Source organism: Monopterus albus, unplaced genomic scaffold, assembly GCF_001952655.1.
Source record: "Monopterus albus unplaced genomic scaffold, M_albus_1.0 scaffold369.1, whole genome shotgun sequence".
In the NCBI taxonomy this organism is placed as follows: Eukaryota; Metazoa; Chordata; class Actinopteri; order Synbranchiformes; family Synbranchidae; genus Monopterus; species Monopterus albus.
In genome coordinates this window covers 224730-246504 of record NW_018128249.1, presented here as the reverse complement: position 1 = coordinate 246504, position 21775 = coordinate 224730, and the positions used below count along the sequence as shown (strand labels likewise).

At 43.6% G+C, this 21775-nt stretch overlaps 1 protein-coding gene across 5 annotated transcripts; it reads right to left on the bottom strand.

Moving 5' to 3' along the window:
- Nucleotides 1-488: 488 nt before the first annotated feature.
- LOC109951194 (DNA repair protein XRCC4-like) lies at nt 489-19995 on the bottom strand. Of its 5 annotated transcripts, none has more exons than XM_020585528.1 (8): nt 19877-19995; nt 18007-18150; nt 16582-16772; nt 11481-11647; nt 10582-10713; nt 9232-9368; nt 6638-6773; nt 489-1721 (listed from the first exon to the last, which is right to left on the bottom strand). In XM_020585528.1, exons 2-8 carry the CDS (start codon nt 18146-18148, stop codon nt 1619-1621), a joined length of 1008 nt encoding a protein of 335 aa, XP_020441184.1. In that variant the 5' UTR covers nt 18149-18150; nt 19877-19995; the 3' UTR covers nt 489-1618. The 5 variants fall into 5 exon arrangements, with proteins under 5 accessions (XP_020441184.1, XP_020441185.1, XP_020441187.1 ...); XM_020585529.1 differs by having other exon boundaries at nt 489-1718; XM_020585531.1 differs by lacking the exon at nt 489-1721 and adding an exon at nt 1751-4283.
- Nucleotides 19996-21775: the final 1780 nt, after the last annotated feature.

The following is a 21775-nucleotide window of genomic DNA, read 5'->3' as shown; positions in this document are numbered from 1 at the left end:
CACTCACTGGGAGAATTTGTTCAAACCCCTCTACACCGCTATTATCCACACATTATGGAAGGGGAGGGGCGCACGTCTGTACCCCCCGGTTAATACACCGCCCATAGCAAAGAGAGAGAATGAGAGAAAGAGAGGGAGGTGTAAATGAGCGACAATGGATCGGAGACAGACATTAAAGGGTCACTCCGCCAACTTATTATCAACCTTCCCCAACATTTGGACTCCCCCCATGAGACAGAACATCTGACTTTTGGTTCCTGGTAGGAAACAAGCTTCAGAAGCTCTACTACTTAGTGACTCTGCCTCGTTTTTGACATGAAGATTTTTCTGCACCAGATTTTTTTTTTTTTTTTGAATGTGCAAACATTTCCCAACTGATTTCCACACATTAAACCATCCTAGTTTAAAATAATCCCCTCAAATGCATATAAAACCTTTTACTTTATATGACAAAACACAGAGTCATGTTTACAAGTTTATTGGTACAAATTTTAAAATGACATTTGTAAATATGTAAAAATCTGAATTCATTAATTCATTCATGAAGCACAACAATCAGTTCTATTCAGTGTTTAAAATACAATATGATTCTGCAGAGTGACAGATGGATGACAAAGAAAAACCTGGATGAGTGAGCAGACAGAATGAATGTGGACTGTTCCACAGTGGCACTGAACGGTCTGATGGAAATGGAGATGATGTGATTTATCTTAGCCCAGCTGAACACTCACTGGGAGAATTTGGGGCGAGGCGTTGACTGTGCTCTCCACTAAACCTTTCACCACAACTGCTGCAGGGAGCAGTCGAACACTCAGCAACAAGGACGGACATTTCACCTTCTACTGGAGTAAATAAAACTAACCCAGAGCTGATGTAGCTGTGCAGTCTCCTTCTGGCTTGTGAGCAACAGAAGGAAAAATATGGATCCACACACACATGTTTAAGGGTTTTATAGGCAAACCTCAAGCTTGTAACAAAGAGCAGTGAGGCCTCCCTAGTACAGGGGCTCTGATCACAGGTCTGTTCTCACTAACCCCAGAGTATATCACAGGCATCATGTCCAAAAGAAATCCCTGTTGGAGAAATAAATGATATACCAACCACAGTTAGTCATTATGGCTGCAATACTAAAGTTATAAAATAGTGTGGTCATGGTTACACATCGGTGGGTTGGAAGAGGAAGGAGCAGTGGTCTCCTGTTCTAACACCCAAGGTTCCCTCCAGCCCAACCTCCTCGAGTGCACACTCCGTCACTCGCTAACATGATGTCTCGATTTCCTCCTTTGACCCAGTCATACAACTATGAACAATAACGGACGTTGTCACTTGAACATAAACGTGGTTCTGGGGCACTCGGGGTGTGTTCATGTTGACATAAGTCATGTCACTTGTAAAGACCGGTTGTCACGAAACCTCAACTCTCCACCACTATTATAAAAACACCCTCACCAGGGTGGTGCTCATCCTCCACATGATTTGTTACCCATCTGCGTGCCATTAGGTTTACTGCAGTCAAGCACTGCTATTCTGTCCATCCAGTATAAAAACATCACATCTTTACCACTATGAATCAGCGCCGTGATCATGTTTTATCTCTGTACAGCGCCGTGTGGAAGGGTCATAAGTCCTCAAACAGGTCTTCTGCTGCTGAACGTGCTGCCGCAGCATCTGCTGTCCGCCGGGGGGTCGGCTGGTTACTAGATCCTGCAGGAGAGTCGCTGCTGTGCAACACACACACACACACACAGAGAGAGAGAGAGAGAGAGAGAGAGAGAGAGAGAGAGGATGGACAGGTCAGTGGGATAATGAGGAGAGGTTTCCTGTTGAGACAGGAAGTGTGTCCTGTGGCCCATAAAGAGCAAGACTAGAAACACATGGGCGACTTTTATACCTGTGTGTAGACGGGTAGAAGTGTGTGTTTGTAATTGTGCCCCCCCACCACCGGTCTACATCAAATACCTGACTACCCGTGTTAGCACATGGAGGTTGTTCTGTAGTCTCAGCTCTACAGATGCTTCTACATCCTGTCCTAACTGGAACGTAACATCGTGTGAAGTTGAAGAGCAGAGGATGCAGGAAGGACCAAGGACACACAGTGGGCAACAGAGAAAAGAGGATAGGAGGGGATCAAGGCAGAGAAGCCGAGAAGGAAAACACAAATGTACTCCAACTGATCATCAGTACTTCATCCTCAGAGGCCTGCTTTAAACCTGAAAAAGTCACTTTTTGCAGGTTTGAGCATCAGAGCACTTAAAACCTTTTATGAAGCTACTGCTACATGACATAGACACGTTAGCTGAGAATAAAGACACAGGTAGTTACTCTATAAGATATCTGTACCTCTATAAATGACTTGGAAAGTTTGAATCTGAAACTTCTGAGTCTTTAAAACAATTATGACCCCAACAGTTGACTTGTGTTTACTCTAGCTGTAGACAGGGGCCAAAGGTTTAGACCCTGAAGCAGAAGTGGAACAAATGAAAAAGTGGAAAGGCTGAGCATGCAGGGTCAGTAAGATCTGACCTTATGATGTTGGGTAACTGCCTCACTGCATGTGACTGACTGACAAATCCAAGGTGGCCTGAGAGCCACTCACAATCCAGAGAAACATCATGGTCTTTAAGTCACAAGCTGCATTTTGATGACTGTATGGAAACAAGAATAGCAACTGTAACAATGAGCAGCTCAACAGGACAAAGAAGAAAGGAGCAGAGAGGGGAGGCCCTGGGCTTGAATGACAAACACTGCACTGCTGGAACCAGTTAAAAGGAAACGGGACATGTTCACTGGGGAGCTGTCCCATGGAGGACCACCGGAGGCTTGGACACATGGCAGAGGGGCACAAGACGACAGCGGTGGAAACCACATACACAAAGAGGTGCTGCCCGGCACACAGGAGCCCCCACGCAGAGCTGCTGCATGTACAACAATTATGTGCCAGCTTGTAACTTGAACCAGAGGTGTTCACCCACATTACAAAAAGCACACTTTCCTTTTACCTCTAGCGGCAGGTAGTTTCTGCTTGGTTTGTCCAGGTTATGAGATTTATGGCTCCACATACAAAGGTGCAGTTTAGGCCATTTTTTGTTAACTAGTATCACTTGTGTTTACTGGCTTTCCCCTGTCACAGGCACACATGAACGTGCACAACTCAAAGGGCTTTTGCAGCAAATAAAATGGGGCATTCATTATGGACCAAGTCAGAGCGATGCCATTTGCACCAGCTCAAAAACTTCCACTTGTATGTATTTTTCCATCAACCTATTAAGTTACCTGCCATTTCACTGTGACAAAGAGCCCAGAAAACTGGAGGAAAAAAAAGTATGACGCAAAATGCAAACACCCACCGTCGGGCTATACCAGATCCATGTCTTGTAGTGATTATCTGTGATGGCTAGAAGCAAGGTTTGATAGATTACAGAACCGGTCCAAGGAGCGACTGGGTTTCACTGCAAGTTTCCTTTCTCTTCATGGGAAAACGGGCGTTTGAGTACACAAACATTTACATCTGAAGGACATGTTAACAGGAACAACAATGAGGACAATTTGAGATTTTGAAGCTGTTTAACAGAACTCAAAACATTCTTATTGTCAAAAGAAGTGTTTGTTGGAGGATTAGCTCAGAGGGAGAGATGTTTGTATCCTCAGTAAGGAGCTGGAGTCAGGAAACAAGAGGACAACACCCACCCTGGCTCAGGCCAAAATTCACGAATACACCTAAAACTGACCAATTAAACGCTTGAAATGTTGTTTTAGTGGCAGCTAAGTGCTCTAAGTTTTTTCTTAACACAGGGTTTTGACGTCGTGGGCAGAGGTAGAAGTCCCATCCAGCTTCGAACCATCAGAACTGGGTTAGAAAACACACACACGCCTGTGCACATAAAATATTTAGGCCAAAAAAGTGCAACAACAGATTTTTAACTTCTGCCATGCACTGCTAACAGTGGGTGGAGGGCTTGGCTTAAATTCATTCAGTGGCTACAACCCCACGTTTTGTTCACAAACTCAATGATGAAGTGTTTTGAATTTGCTGCACCTCTGACCGGCTGCTTCATGGCAACAGGGACAACGTATTAAGTCAAACTCTTCAACACACAGATAACCAATCTGCTCTTCTCACTTTCCAAAATAAATCAAATAAGCTTGTTTCTCAGAATGCTGAGCAATTCCTTTAATCAGTCCTCCTTGTCTTCTGATCACACAGCCTTCCTTCACTTCTCTTCAAGCTCTTTCACTCCCTCGACTTTCTGCTCCTCCTCCTCTCTGTTCTTTCACTGAACGACCTGCATGCAGAAAAACATGGAGGTAACAGAGGAAGGTGAATGGGTTGAGTTGTGATGGAGATGGAAAAAACAATAGCTGAGTGTGAGACTGCCAACAGCCCTGACCCCCCCATCTCTCCGACAAAGATCTTTCTTCTGCAGCCTCAGTTTGCCAGCTCGGAGGGGGAGCAGATTCTGAAGCCATCAAACATCCAGCCGGCCACAGCTGCTCCTCAGCTCACTGCCGCTTCTTGTTGCAGTAGTCAGAGTTGGTAAGAAGCACTGGTAATGGGCAGCACCACCAACTCCTGACAGCAGCTGCAGATAGATGGCACCACTTAGAGCCATCTGCATGTGGCACAGATTACAGTCGCTGGCGCTGGGAGAAGCTTGGACACAGTGTATTCACACTCTGTTGGGAGTATTTTCTAAATGGCCACATCGAAAAAGAAACTGGCAAATGGGAGATATGGGCACAAAAGCAGGAGTATTGTGGGACTTTGGACGAGCAGCAGCCAGACCTCAGGGCTGTGTGATGGCTTGACTCTGAGTGAAGATACACAGAGAACAGACACAACAGAGAGGAGAAAATAACAAAGTTGCGTAATTGTTTCTGTGAGACCAGTGACTGAGTTTGGCTCCGTCTTCCTTGTGCCAGGCCTGCCTGAGAAACCCCCCCGGTGCACCCTGCTCAGCCCAGAGAATAGCAGCATTCACCAATATCCAAGAAATTAAAGGTCTGCTTAAACAAACTGTGAAAAAACACATTTTCTCACATTTTTACACAATGGCTCTTAGAGTATTGATCATTTTGCTGGTCCAACAAACAGCCACTAAAACAACATGCAAAGTAAAGCCCACGTGCACACACACACACACACACAAATTAAAACAAGCCATTGCTGAACAAAGACGTTCCTCTTCAGGATCTCAATACCAAACCAACCTAATGTGTAACTCTCCACGTGTCCATACCAGTTTGGATTTCCACCATAGTTATCGTATGAAATATGGATGAGAGACCTCACTGAAATGTGTTTGTAAACTAATGCAGGGTGCTTAAAGGAGCAAATCGCCACAGCAGCCGTGCACGAAGTGTAGGATACCTGTCTGCCTGGTTCCAGCCCTCTGAACATGTCCACTGACGGCTGTGACCCTCAGCTGGAAGAACAACTGAGTAATCAGAGCTTTGCATAATGGCCAGGTGTCAAATGATAGATGGGGTCAAGGACGACGCTGGCAAACAAAGCCTGCTCACTAATAAAATCCAGGTAAAAATACCCACAGGGAGGTGGAGTTGCATGAGAAATTCAGTCTAATGCACATTTTCACAGCACCGATTCACCAATACAACAGAGTGATGTCACATTCACTACTCGGCCCAAGCTTGTCCAGCTCACAGCAGCAGTGATCTGCAGCCAGGTCAGTTTTGCTTCTTTTCTGCTGTTTTGAACTGAAGGCTGAGGGCTCCAAGTCGGGCTGTGCTAAGGGCTACCAAGAAGGACTTCACGCCAGAGATAACAGGACAAAGGTGGAAGCTTCGCTGTGAGCCAGACAAGCTCAGGCTGTAATGTTTTCTTACTCTAATTCACTCCTGTCACCTCTTCTCCTGATCCATGTGAAGCCAACAACAACAAAACTCCACACTCCCTTGTGTTTTTCACACTAAAATCAAACATACCGTATAAAGAGAAAGCTACAAGACTTTCAGTGTTTTATTCACGGTAGTCTAACGCCTGATGTGGCTCTTACATACTAATGAACCAACGATGTGCAATGCACATTATGCTAAAGCTATTAAGACAACTCGAAAAGATGGAGGCCATTTTAAGATTAACTAGGGAACAAACAAAGGTCTGGAGGTTAAAAACAAGGTTTTGGACACGGTTTGAGAACTCGCATGAACAATGTTAAACCAACATTAACTGATATTTTAGGCCACGTGGGAGGTTTTTTGGAGAGTGAGCCAAAACAGTGAAAATGCTCACGAGACCTGAGGAGAACTGCACAGATGGTAAACGTCCTCTGTGCATTGGAAACTTTTCACCTTCACACATTAGTCATTTGATCCACTGTTAATATAAAAAGATCCCAAGCTGACTGAAAATGATAATGAAGAACAACCAAAACAACAACGCTGGTCTTTCATCATCAGTCACACCCCGGCCACATATACAAGGATAACTGTAGAATGGTAACTAGCTATAAAGCCAGGAAGCTGCTCCAAGAACAACATTAGCTGGCATCATAAAGCAGGAGACTCTGTAATGTTCACACACTGTCAAAGCAAACTACAGCAGCACCGTCACTGAGTGAGACAGACATGAAGACATGACGTGTTTTGCTTGTAATGCACTCTACATACACACTCATACCTCTTTCTCTGGGAGGTCTGTGGCCTCTTAACGGCAGGGTCTGGGGCCCCGAGGTGACGAAAGCGCCGCTTGCGACAGGGGGCCACATCTGTGATGTCCTTCAGGCTGTCGTCCAACGGGCTTGGAGTAGAGCACCCTAAGGAGAGCACGAGTGACTCAGATCTTTGCACCAATGACTGGGATTCATGAACATGAAGCAGCCAATAGACAGACTGGCTAAAAACTGGATCATCGGCTGAAAAAAATCATTTTTGGTTTTAATTGTCTTTGTTATTTGAGTCTAATTTTTGTTGTTCCTGCCCAAAGCAACTAAAAATGTGAAAATATGTTGCTGCTTTTTACTGGTTGGGACCATTAGAAGCTTTTCATACATTACTACTAGAACAGGGACAATTTCTCATCAACGACAGACTGTTGATGATCGTGTCAGTAATTTCACCAGTAGCAACACTCTCCCTACACACTAAACTAAACACATAGTGAAAATACTCGCTTCCTCACTTTGCCTCCTTCCCTCTCCTTCCTTCTCCTCCCTCTCCTCCTGTGTGTTGGCAATAAGGCCCAACACGCTGCTGTCTGAGTCACTGTCATAGCAACAGAAACAACACAAACTCTGTGAGCGCTTCCTCATCAGACGGAGGGGAAGGCCCAGACAGCGGGGACACCTACGTCGCCCCTAAAACCTTTACGTATAAAACAAATCTGACCTAGTTTTGGATGATTTAACTTGTGTGAGAAAGTGGAAAAATCAGGGATATAAACAGCTAAGGAGGAGAAAAGCTCCCCTGAAAACCCTCACACAGCCTGTCCAAATCCATCTCAGTGTAACACACACCTACACTCCATACATCTGACCTCCCGCTGGTGGCACATTAGCATATCCAGGCCATCTGGGAGCAGAAGCCTAGAGGCTGATGAGGTGTGACGTCAACGTTAGAAGCTGTTTGCATTTAAAGGTGTAGTGTGTCAGCTGATGGAGGCCTGCAACTGTGCATTAAGTAACTCCTCAGTGGTGTCGTGGCTGGTTTCTAGGGCATAAAACACAGCGACGGTGAAAACACACTCAGCTCCCGTGACAATAGCTCCCTGACATACATCACACTCAGAGTCATACTGAACAAAAGGTGAAACTTAATATGAAACTGCTTTACAAAAACTCATCTTTTGTTTCTTGGATAACCTGACAGCACTAAATATTAAGGTGACTAGTAGCACTTTAATAAGAGGGCAGGGACCAGTCAGTGAAGCCCTTTGGGGTTATCAGTCAGCCATTTAAAGCAGCTCTGACCAAGAGACGCATCAAGAAACGAGAGGCCTAGTCATAAATGATATGACACCGTGGGCAGCACAGGGTTCACTGCTGTTCCACAACATTTAGTGTTTCTGCACTAAGAGTTTGCCCAGTCGCACTTTCTGAAAAGCTAAAGCATGACATTCTGCTCATGTTGGTTAAATTGTACATATTGTATCACGTTAACAAAGATATAACCATAAAACAACTGTAGCTGGCATGAGGTTGTTGAGATTGATAGCGAACCTGTGTACATCTCCAGGGGAACTGTGACCTGTAGTGTTAAACTGCTGGATTGAAATCCAATTTTCAATTAGAAATTAATTACTGGCCTTGCTCAGATAGAGCCTGTTCTTCTTCTGTGATTATTTCAAATGAACTCATCCAATCACACTTAGTCAGAAGTTGGAAGCATCAAATAAATAACTGACAGCAACATGTACCAGCAACGACTGGAGCTCTTTTATTCGATAAGGTGATCTATTATGAAACAGAGATCCCCGGCCTGGGGTTCAACCATGGATGTTGTAACTATGTGCAGTGTGGGTATTTATTTAGCATCAGCTCTACAGTAAATATTACCTGATGGCCCGTGATGTTAGACTGGGTAATAAATGTGACTGTAAAGGTAATGACTGCTGGAAGAAACACAATTTCTTATCAAATACATATGGTTTCTCATTTTGTTGTCTTTTTAAAATGGAAGCAATGCTTCCATGCAGCTGAACTGACTAAAGATTTTTTCTGGTGTTCCTGTTCACCTGGGAGTCTGTAAACTGCACATTATTTTGTCTTTAGTATATAAAAGTAACATAAGCACAACATTTTGTGGGATTCCCACAAACATCTGGTCAAACCTAAGGGTGAAACAAAAGGATGAGCTGTTAGTATGCAGCATCACGTTACTGAAATACTCCTGTTTGTAGCTCAGTTGATAGTGAATTTACTTATGGAAGATGATTTTTAAAGTTTAAATACATTAAAACTAAGGCTCAAGAAGAAAAACACTGTACTGAAACCAACTTCAGCACAAGGGCTTGTTTTGTTGACTTGGTGTTTTAGTTGCCGTTTTCTCTATTTGACAGTCTCACATCTGTTATGCGTTTTTGCAGGGGAAAACTCAACTCAAAGAAACTAGAGAATTTAGTTTTGTGTGAGTCAGACGCCTGTTTGATGCAGACAACTGGTTTGCACTGATGATTCATATTTGAGGGGTTACTGAAGATCAGACGGCACAAAGTCTGGGGCAAAATCCAGTCAGACTGCAGAAGCAGGAGCGAGGGGGGCTTCACAGAGACCTTACCCCGGGACGGTAAAGTGGAGGCTGGAGTCGGCTGCACTTCCGGCAGGTCCTCATCAGTACTTTCTCCATATTCATCCTCCTGCCCTGCTGTCTGGTCTGATTTTACTGGGCCTGTCTTTGTCTGTTTCTCAGAACTCCTACAACAGACCAGACATTCACCAACTGAAACAACTGATTAAAGATCACCACAGAAAAATGAATGAAACACTGATTATATATCCGGTGACTGTTACAACACACTGCAGCACATGAATCAGAGAATAGCAGTAACTGTGAAAACAGGCATCAAAGCCTGTTGAGAAATTTATTGAGCAACTAGATTGATCATATTTATTACTCTAAAGAAAAAGCACACAATACAGAGCTTCATTGTCTGGATCATTTAAAACATGTGAAATGTTTAGAGATGTTATTTCTCTGCGTGTGAAGCTGGAGCGCTGCTTAAAGCCCTGGATGGGTTTAGGCATGAGCACAGAGAGGAGCCGAGGTGTCCGCTGACCTGTAACCGCTGAAAGCAGCTGACAAGTCAGTCAGGAGTTGCTTCCACATTAAGCTGGTCAAATGTGTAAAAAACTGTTTCAGACTGTACTGTTCTCAGCCCTGGGGCAGGTCATTCAGAAGCACAGCTATATAGTAAATTCAGTCGTATTAAACAGGGTTGGTGACCGGAGAGAGCGAGAGGAGACTGAGCAGAGGTCGAACACCGATCCTCTGCAGAGCTGCAGCCCAGGTTCTGCTGTGATATCATCTCTAACCTCTAACCACACTTTACATGTTGATACAACCAATGACACAACCGTTGCCATTAACTTGTATTTATGCTGATTTTGCCAGAAAATGTCCCAACGAAATAATGGTTTTATCAGCTGGCTTTCTGTCTCACTCCTCACCAGATGTCGACTGTGGGGAGGCTTAACTGTTTTCATGCTGTCCAGGTGTTTCACTCTGTAAAGAGGTCCCTGCTAAAGAGAACTGGAAACACTAATGTGGAAAATACAAATGGCTTTCATTTAAAATTTAGATGGCTTAATGTAGATGTAGTCACTGTTTTAGCGTCAGTTGATATGCAAACAGCAGCTGTACGCAAGAGCCGAAAGAAGTGAAACCGTCAGCTGAAGAGTAAAAGGCAGCTGCTTCTGAAATGTCACCTGAAGTTTAAGCATTAAAACCTTCACATTCTCTAACACAAGTTCTGTTTTAAAGGAGCTACACAGGATTTCTGGGCAAAAAAAAAAATGGTGTGGAAATGTGAAATGAGATACTGTAACATCCAGTTAAAATAAACAGGACACTGCTGAGGTTTTCCCATTAAAATAAAGGTAAAATAACAAAATAAAATGACTAGTGTACCCTGTTTCCTGTAGGTGTGTGACCGTTTCCTGCAGACTGCGGATCTTGGCTTTCTTCTCATTCAGAACCAGGACAAACCGAGAGTACAGCTCAGCCTCCAGGGCCTCTTTACCACCAGCGTATCGCTTCAGTCTTAAACACACACAAGAGTCTTAAAGTCTGGACGTCATATTTCTTTCACCACCGACTCCCCAGTATGCCTGAAAGATACAGCACATGTGCTCAGTAAAGGTAACATAACACCAGTAACACTTCTTTGTCCCCTATAGCTGGAGCCAGCTGGTAAGAATCATAAGTGCTGGTTGTATTATAAAGTTAACCAAGTAGCTAAAACCACACCATAAAACACCCCATTACAAGTAAAAGGTCTATATTCAATAGTATTTAATGCTCTTAAAGTATGTAAAGCCATTTTAACTCTATACACTACTGAGTGGTTGGACATTTAGCATTAAATCATCATTTACAAGCGTGTGTTTTGTATGAACCCCCCCAGTTTGCAGAGTAACTGTAGCTCAGTGGAACAAAAACGTAGTGGAGCTGAAATACAAAATGGTAATACTCAGACAAAATGCAATACTGGATTTATATTGTTTAAAAACAACCAAATGTTAATAATCAGCAGAGTAAGGAGTCAGAAAAGTACTAAACAGTGGATTTTCTGCAGATTTATGTGGATATTTGAATTGAGATACCAGCTCTGACTCACCACTTAATCTCATAGGTATGTTTGTAAAATGTATTTTACATCTGTGTAAAAAAAACTGTTAGTAAAACTTCTCAACTGACTTTTAAGAAATTCCTTGGCTTTTCCAAAGTGGAGATGCCGCCCTAGCCCTGGCTGGTTTTGGCCGTGAGCAGTGGGAACCCTGGTTGTTGTGTGTTCTGTGTGTGTTTACTCTGCCGTGATGCGTTGCTGTTCTTGTCTCAGCCTCTGGTTCTCCTCTTCAAGTTTCTGGTTATGGTGCTCCAGCATGTTGGCCCTCTGCAGGCTGTGAATCAGCAACTCCCTCACCACCTGCACCGGCTCTGGGATGGCCTTCAACAAAACAGACCCCAACCTGAACTGGAAAGAAAGAAAACCCAGGAGTCGACCATATTTATTCTCCGAGTTCTGGTGGCTTGATGGATATTTATCCACATTTTGGATCCACAGATTCTGAGCTGGAAACAGTAAATACATGTATTATGCCTCCGTCTCAAAACCAGACATGATTCTGAAGTGAAATCAATGCATGGGGTCAGGAACACCTCTGAAAAACAGTCAGTGAACGCTGTTTGTCACGACTAAAGAGGAGAAGGACCATACAGCTTGTTATCAGCGCAGGCCAAAAGCCAGCAGCCATGATGGCATGGGGGAGCATTAGTGCACATGGCATGAGTAACCTGCACATCTGTGAAGGCACCATTAATGCTGAATGATTTACACAGGTTTTGAAGCGGCATATGCTGCCACCAAGACGATGTGGTACGAGTGCTAAACTGGCCTGTCTGCAGTCCAGATCTGTCACTCACTGAAAACATTTTGCACATTATGAAGCGATAAAGGAGCTGAACTGGTGAGCAGCTGAAGTTCTACTTCGGGCAACAATGGGAAAACATTTCACTTTCAGAACTAAAGCACTTGGTCTCCTCAGTTCCCAAACACCCGCAGAGTGTTTTCAAAACATGTTGCATCGAATTTAAAACAAGCATATATTTTTCACTACATTTCTCAGATTCTACATTTGATCTGTTTTGTTTGTACTAATTTACAATGATTTAACACATTGCATTCAGTTTTTATTTACATTTTACACAATGTCCCAGCGGTGGCATGGTGGAACAATGATTAGTGCTGTCACCTCACATAAAAAAGGTTCCGGGTTCGATCCCAGGCCGACCCAGGGCCTTTCTGGAGTCTCCATGTTCTCCCTGTGCCTGCGTGGGTTCTCTCCGGCTTCCTCCCACGGTCCAAAGACATGCGGCTTAGGTTGACTGGCGACTCTAAATTGCCCGTAGGAGTGAGTGTGAGTGGTTGTTTGTCTACATGTCAGCCGTGTGACAGACTGGCAATCTGTCCAGGGTGGACCCCGCCTCTCACCCAGTGTCAGCTGGGATTGGCTCCAGCAGCACCACCACCCCCGTGACCCTTGTTAAGACAAACGGTATAGATAATGGATGGATGGACAGCATCCCAGCTTTTTTGGAAATGGGGTTGTCCACATTAATCTGAGCGGTTACAGCTTTGCCTGTCCTGAGCACCCGAGGTGTCACTTGTCTGCTCATACTAGGGATACGAGTTGTGAACGACTAGTCAGAGCTTGATGCTGGCTGAAACACTGCTCCCATGTTGTCATAGAAACACTACTGTTTCACAAGCTGTGCCTGACTCACTGAGTCACACTGGAATAACTGGCCACTTTTATTTGGGGAGAGACCCCTGTGGACAACTCCACCTACTCTAGATTTACCGACTCAGAAAGTGAACTTGTATGTGCTAATAGAGAGCGCGTGAATGGAAGTCATCAATACGAACGACGTCCAGGTCCAACTCTATACCGACACTAATCCAGAGACAGGATGCCAAACCTCTGGGAGAGAAGGAGGAGGGTCAAAAGGGGAAATAATGAATGCAGACATGACCATAGTTACACTGTTGATAGAAATGTTTTTATTTCCATTCGCTGCATAAGGACTTTTATTCTTTCAGTTTTGATTTTCTCAAAATAACCACCTGAGTTTTGTTTTGATTCAGCTTTGGCTTAACTTAGTTTTAAAAAACAAGGACCAACTAATCAAAAGATGGGAAAATAAATGTGAAAGTAATTTAACTTCTTTACTGTAAAAGTCAAAGTTTCATGTTGACTTTTTGTTGAGAGGAAGGAGGCGGGCAGTGGACAAAACAGAGGGTGTGAAACCCCTAATTAACACCTCAGTCTCACTGAAATCTTCAAAATCATTCATAAATTAAGATGATGATTATCTTTGTATCTGTACTATTAAATGTATTTGCATGTTGAAGTGCTCCAAAGTGAGGACCAGCACAGAAAATAAGAAGCACATGAGTTTATCAGTGCCACGGCTGCTGAAATATAGTGGAGTAAGAAATTATCGTAAAACGGAAACATTCAGCTCTAATACAAGCACCTCAAAGGAAGTGTACTCTTAAAATGCACTGTAGCTGAATTACACTTCCACTGTGACCATCTGATCATCAGAATCAGAATCTGCTTTATTGGCCAGGTGTGTCGGACACACGAGGAATTTGACTCTGGTACATTCCTGATCATGAATATCTACACAGCACAGCATCAACTGTGTGAATGACACTTAGCCTCTATTCTATTCAAGTCGGTGGAGTCACAAACGTTTGTGGAACACAGCGCAGCATTAATGTCTCAGTCATCACAAACAGCGGCATCTTACACATCTTATGTCTAATTGCATGACCAGAAACACACACACACACACACACACACGTCTGGTGTGCTAACACCTCTACGTGTGCGCGTCTCTGCTGCAGCGTCTGCGATTAGAAGGGACCGAGCAGGCATCAGGCTGAAGCCTTTCATTATGACTCATAACTTTGACAGAATTAGTTATTTTTTTATGTTGAGCAAGAGAAACCCTCTGATGACTCAAGGCAGCACACTTCTGTAAACTGACCATTTCCAACTGATCCGTCAAACAGAAGCATCAATTCATTTCCCGTGTGCTGCAACAGATTTCCATTCCGTCATAACTACCACAGCAACAAAGGCTTTGTGTCTAAAACTTGAATGAGTGTGTTTTCACAAACTGACCCCTGACCAGGGATTATTCAGTAAATTGCCAAACGTCTTCTTGGGTTCGGCTCCACTCAGTCTGTGTTCCTATAATAAAATCGCAGCAGGACAGACAAGTTAAGCTCTATTTTTAACACGGGCATTTGCTGTTTTGTTTAGTTTCTTGATGCATAAGGTCCCCTAACAACAAACAAACAAATCAACAGCACAAATGCTTCTAATCAGCCAAAAATAGGACTGCAAAAAGACTTTTTTCAGTGAAAATGTCCATGACAGGTCCCCAAAACCTGTGAAAGTCGTTCGTTTTGTCCAAACAAAAGTATTCAGTTTTCTGTCCCAGAAGAAAAGAGAAACCAAAAAGCACTCACATTTTAGAAACTGGCATCAATCAGTTTGTAATTTTTGCTGAAAAATATAGTTTGAACAATTACTGGATTATCAAAAAAGTTGCAGAATCACTTTCTGACCACTTGGTGCAGCTAAAAACAAAACAAAACAAAAAACAAATGCAACACACTGTGCCATTATGCCACACATTTACATATATATGATAGACAACATGTCACCACTTCCCTCCACTATGTAAAAATAAAGCCAAATTTCTGTGAATACGGCGGCTGCCATCTTGCTTTTTTGTAACCAGATTCTGTGCAGTAGCGACCAGATGTGGAGTGACAGCACTGGATACACAACCAAAGCTGTCAAATGAACTGAAATACACCTGTTTTTATATCATCAAATAACTTACTAAACACTGTTGTACATCAGCGTGACAGTATCTACCAAAACACCCACAGAAGTGACCCCTGGGAAAAACTGACCTGAGCCGGGTTCAGATCACAGCAGCTAACGTGGAGCTGGGATTTATGACCTATACTGCGACCAGCCAGCAGGGGGCGATCCCGTCCTGGTTGCTTCACCTCTATGAGCTGTTACCCTGTCGCTCATTTTTACAGTAGATGTGCTCACACAAAAAATTTGCTGTTGTTCCAAAAACAGGTAAAATAGTTTTCATAATCAGAAATAATAATCCTAATTCATGCTGGCATTTAAAAACCACAGGTACAAGAAATGATACAGAACAAGACAACAAGGCAAATGGAGTCCCCTCCTCCCCTGTGGTGACTCCTGGAGACAATAATGTTCATTAAAGTGTTGGATGGAACAAACAACATCCTGACAACTTGGATCAGCAGCAGACAGTAACTATGTTTATTCAAGTCCTGTAACAGCACAGATATGATGTACTAGAGCATTTCCATTTCATGCTGCACTACACTCCAGAACACAGCATGATCTTATTGTCAGCCTCAGTTACGTCCCCTGATCGAGGTTTTACATACAAACATACAACATGCCTTGAAAATGCTTCAGCATCATGGTGACAGCTTCTTGTGTTACCCCCAAGTGGCCAAATATCAGTTGCTGCTACTTTAAGATTCATTAATGTCATAAGAAAACAACTGAAATCTGGCCAAAGGTTGTCCAGAAAGAAAAAAAAACAGGTCAACCATCCTTAGGTCCTGGTACTTTCACAAACTAGGACTTTAAGATGAGAGCTCAACTAAATCATGGCACTACAACTGCAGCTGGGAAGGTTTAGACAATAGGCATATTTATTACAGGATAAATAACTTAAACCAAAAGAGCTGTGAAGTTCAAACTGATTTATGAGCGCCTGAACCACATGAAAATGACATCAAACCCAACACAACAACTTATTGTATGAGCTTTGGTGCAGAGATTAAAAGCAGACAGGAAAAAACTGAAGGTCCCCATCCTTACACAGGACTATTTGTACTTATTCTAGCAGATCAGTTAATTTACTACACATCTGTGGTGAGGTAACACAGCAACAACCACATGGAGCCGCAGCTGGAGGTTCTGAAAGGATTAAGCTGAGAGCAGACTCATGTTTCACACTCTGTTCGTCACTTCATTGGTTCAGTCTGAGAATCGAAACAAGCTCAGTGCACTTTTCTCTGGAGCTTAACATCCAAGGCAGATTATGGAAACAGAGACAACAGGTGCAATGCCACTGCAAACTCATGGTCATCTTTTAAATGAACCTTCTGACTCTTCTGCTAAGTGAGAGGGGGGTTGAAATAACCTCAGTGATACAAACAAATATCTAAAACATCTCTCCTTCTGCTGGACCGTATGCGTGTACCACACTACGAGGACTAGCGACTTCCGTCTCACTGTGCCAGAGGTGTGTTTGTGTGACACTCACTGAGATATCCTTCTGCACCTTCTCATACTCCAGTTTAATAGTTGAACTGTCGTTTGGTGCAGATGGCGTCAGAGTGAAGCAGTAAGTCCAGGAGCTCTCGGGCCCTGTCAGCACGGCCTCCAGGTCCTGGATGTAGGCCTCCGTCTGCATCTCCAGCTCCTCTGCCTCCCCACACACTGCTGCCTCACTCACTGCACAAAGACAGAGGATGACCCTGAACGTGTTTGTTGAAAACCCAAGGTGTTGCTGCAGCACGTGGAAACAGAATACAGCAGCAAGAGCAGAACGAACGCAGGTATCGTGCAAAGCAACTGCAACATTTCGAGTGGGAATTTATGAACAGCAAAGGTTCATAGCTGGAGTTGGTCTTCCTACTGACTCTGCTCCTAATGCACGTTCAACTGGTTCCTTACATCTAAAGTGTTTCTGAAGTAACCAACTACCTGTGTGCTTATATTGTGTCCCTGCTATTAATATATGAGCCTCCATCTGGAAGGAAAGCTTTGTTTAGCCTCACCTGAACAAATAAATAAATTAAGGGCCACTGTGCACTGAGTTCAACCTTTAATCCCAATAAAACTAAGGAGGAGATTCAACATGAGTGCTGCTCAGTAGCAGCACCTTATCCAGAAAATCCTCACCGTACCTTTAGTATGTGATGGTAAAAGCTTGAACACTCCAGTTCTCTGACCCCTATGGAGGGTTTACAGCACCTTCCTGAATCCTGACCGGAGAGAGGTTCAAACTAATAAATCTCGCACTGTGCAGCTGTCCAAGCAGCTGAACTGATGGTGCTGACGGCAGCCGAAAATGATGATGAGACCAGATTTACTTTATTAATCCCATGAGGGAAACTATTGCGTTAGAGCAGCTATAAACAAAATCACTGCAGCAAACAGGAGACGCAGTACAATAATCTCACACTACTCCACAAAGTACAATGGTCATAATATAACTGTATACATAAATCTGATGAGTTGTAATCACATGTAAAATAATGGATGAGGGCAGCACGGTGGCGCAGTGGTTGGCGCCGTTGCCTCACAGCGAGAAGGTTCCGGGTTCGGGCCCTACCTGGGACCTTTCTGTGTGGAGTTTGCATGTTCTCCCCGTGCTTGTGTGGGTTCTCTCCGGGTACTCCGGCTTCCTCCCACAGTCCAAAGACATGCAGCTTAGGTTGATTGGTGTCTCGGTTGCCCGCGCCCCCCCCCCCCGTGACACCGCTCAGGGACCAAACGGTAGAAAATGAATGAATGAATGAATAATGGATGAGGGTTGAAGGGTACTGGCTACTGTGCAGAGCAATACACTATATACAAGTATATATACAACAGTGCAAAGAAAGTGGTCCAACAGGTGAGCATGTATCTGTCACGTCAGACAAAGTGAGACGTGTCGTGAGGTTGTGCAGGCTCAGATGTTTACCTTCTCCTCCCCACGCAGCCTGTCCATTAGTCAGCAGCAACTGGAAGCCCGACCCTAAGCCCCGCCCCTTCCAGTCCACTCGCAGGAAGTAGGAGGGGTCAGGCTCTGATGAGATGTGGATTTCACGCAAAGCTGTGTGCATCCCTGCAGACACACGCACAAAACAACACAACAGTTAGAAGACTACTATGGCTCTTTGGTAGTTTGGACTGTGGGTCACGTGACTCCAAATCAAAGTTTCCAAAAAAAAGAGAGATGCAATGTGAAAAATGTTCTTTTCTGTCCACAGAATCTGTTGGTGCACAAGGCAAAAACGAGAGCTGACCCAAAACAATAAATCAAGTCGCTCCAACATGTGGTTGACCTGATCAGACCCAACACTGTGAGCAGCATGACAATCTATGGAAACAAACTGTGGTCCTACACTGCTGCACAATAACAACAGACAATGTCATTAAAGTGGTGGAATTTTATTCTAAAAACAACTGTAGGGAGCAAACAAGCAGACAAACAGTTACACAATGCAGACATTCACTTGTAGTTTATACAATGCTCTAAGACTGTATTCATTGTATTTGTCCTGAGTAGGTTTACATCAATAGAGAAAGAACCATGTAACTGTCCTGAAACACATCAGATATTTGACTTATCGGTTCATTTTTAATGTAAAGGTCCCTCTCATCTACTATTTTCTTATTTGTAATAAGCACACTACTTCAGATTTAACCCATAACGGTGAAATGCTAAAACACAGGCTGTTCAGAAATATGTGACTGGCAGCTGACAGGGGTGTGCTGGACCTGATAAAGACCACATCTGTTCTTACATCATTTTTCTGACACCTGTCTCTCTCTGCTGTTCACGTGCCCACCATCACTTATCCTCCCCTCATCATAGCCACCAAATAAACTGCCTGAATGTGGCGGTGGTTTTAGACATGTGCATTAGCAGGAGGCTGAGCTATTGTTTCTTAGAGACAATAAAAGACATAGTGATGGCCCAGAGGGACATGGCAAAGCTATCAGAGACCCTGTAATGCCTGGCTACAGAAACCTCTCCAAGAGAAGACAGACGAGGCCTCCCTGTCGTTAGCTGTTTTAGAGCTGCTAACAGTACTGGTACATGGTTCCTAAAATGTTTTAGCTACAGCTACTTTTCCCACATTGTCTGATAAATTAAGTGAAATGTGGTGTGGTGGGACAAAAAAATCTAAAATTCTCACTGACTACATGCCCCCAGTAGAACCATAGACACTGAAAAGAAATTAGGCACCTGCTCAAAGGAGCAGGCGTGCTCTAACTAACTGATAAGTCCATCTTCATGCAACCGTATTACAGCATCAGAGCTGTGTAAGCATAGACGTCCTCTCATTTGGTTTAAGTAGAGGCTGAGCCGAGCGAAGCAGAGAAACCTCAGGTAGCTGGATGCTAATGTCAAGTCTTCCTAACACAGCCAGACACATTGCAGCTTCATTTGAATGCACACATTGTTTATTTCATTATTATTCTCTATTTCCTGTTGCCTTAAAACACATCGAGAGCCTCTGTACTGGAGTCAAATTAGTGTATGTTAAAATATACTTATAGATTACAGATGATTCGGATTCATCTTTAACAACATGCTTTATCACACCTACTTCACAACTCAGTACACGCACAGTGCAAGAGCCGAATTCCAGTATTTCCACCAAGACCAGTCTGTAGGTTCAGTGCACCGATCTGGTCCAGGCTGAAATATCTCAACAGCAATGTAGCTTTGTGTTAACATTAACCGAGCTGTTTGTAAACAGAGTGAAGCTGCGACAGATGGTCTGACGTGCGCAGAAAGACTCACTGACACCTCCACAACAACAGGTGGGTTTGTGTCTTACCTGCAGCATCACCATGTATATCCGACGGATTGACTTGTGGACTAAAACTTGTCTTCGGTGTAGTAAACAACTCAGAGATCTGCCGGGGAAGTGGATTAATACGTCATCATCACGCGACGCAGCTGATCAAATCAGGGACGAATGGCATCCCAAAATTTAACTTATGTGCCAAATAATTTTTAGTAAAAAGAATTAAGTAATCGCTAGCAGTCACCAGTATTTGAGAGAAACGTACAATAATTTTTAGGTGAATCCATTATTAATGGCTGCTTCTGAATTTATTTTATTTACGAGCAAGTAATTAGTCAAACAGAGGCATTTGTTTTTACCGTCTGATTCTCTGTTAGTTACTTAATCACGGGCATGTTTAGACGGTCTGTGGCAAATAAATGTTTGGATCACTCACTCATGTATTTATTTATGCTATTCAAGTGCGAGTTGAGTCGACTGAGGTAAATCCATGTAAGACAAAGAACAAAATAATGTAAGGACTGTATTGTACAAAGTCTACCTGTTGGGCTTAGCCTTTCATTGAACATTTACACTCACCAGCCACTTTATTAGGTGCTACCCTACACACTTCAATGCAACACTTCCACTTAACATCTTTGTTTATGAAGCTCAAAATGTTTATGTTTTTGATGAAATTGTCAAATGTATAAATTCAGTTATGTTTATTACTGAGGTCATAGTTAAAGGTAGTGTTGTGCTGGATTACATTATATTCAGAGGTGTCTATATTTTTGTCCTCCCCAGCTACATACAGTGGGGCAAATAAGTATTTGATACTCCACCGATTTTTCAAGTTTTCCCACTTACAAACAATGGACAGATCTGTAATTTTCATCATAGGTACTGTACACCTCAACTGTGAGAGACAGAATCTACAAAAAAATTTCCAGAAAATCACACTGTTAGATTTTTAAATAATTTATTTCCATCAGAGGGGATTTTGCCCCCCTCTCCATACAGGTCTTCTCCAGATCTTTCAGGTTTTGGGGCTGTCGCTAGGTAATATGGAGTTTCAGCTCCCTCCATAGATTTTCTGTTGGGTTCAGGTCTGGAGACTGGCTAAGCCACTCCAGGACCTTGAAATGCTTCTTACGGAGCCACTCCTTAGTTGCCCTGGCTGTGTGTTTGGGGTCATTGTCATGTTGGAAGACCCAGCCACGACCCATCTTCAATGCTCTTACTGAGGGAAGGAGGTTGTTGCCCAAAATCTCGTGACACATGGCCCCGTTCGTCCTCTCCTCAATACGGTGCAGTCGTCATGTCCCCTTCGCAGAAAAGCACCCCCAAAGCATGATGTTTCCACCCCCATGCTTCATGGTTGGGATGGTGTTCTTGGGATTGTACTCATCCTTCTTCTTCCTCCAAACACAGCGAGTGGAGTTTATACCAAAAGGTTCTATTTTGGTCTCATCTGACCACATGACCTTCTCCCATGCCTCCTCTGGATCATCCAGATGGTCTTTGGCAAACTTCAGACGAGCCTGGACATGTACTGGCTTGAGCATAGGGACTTTGCATGTGCTGCAGGATTTTAAGCCATGACAGTGTAGTGTGTTACTAATGGTAACCGTTAAGACTGCGGCCCCAGCTCTCTTCAGGTCATTGACCAGGTCCTCCTGTGTAGTTCTAGGCTGATCCCTCGCCTTTCTCAGGATCATTGATACTCCACAAGGCGAGATTTTGCATGGAGCCCCGGTCCGAGGGAGATTGACAGTCATCTTGAATTTCTTCCATTGTCTAATAATTGCGCCAGCAGTTGTTGCCTTCTCACCAAGCGGTTTGCCTATTGTCCTGTAGCCCATCCCAGCCTTGTGCAGATCTATAATTTTGTCCCTAGTGTCCTTACACTAGGGACAAAAGTGGAGAAGTTGCCCATAGTGGAGAAGT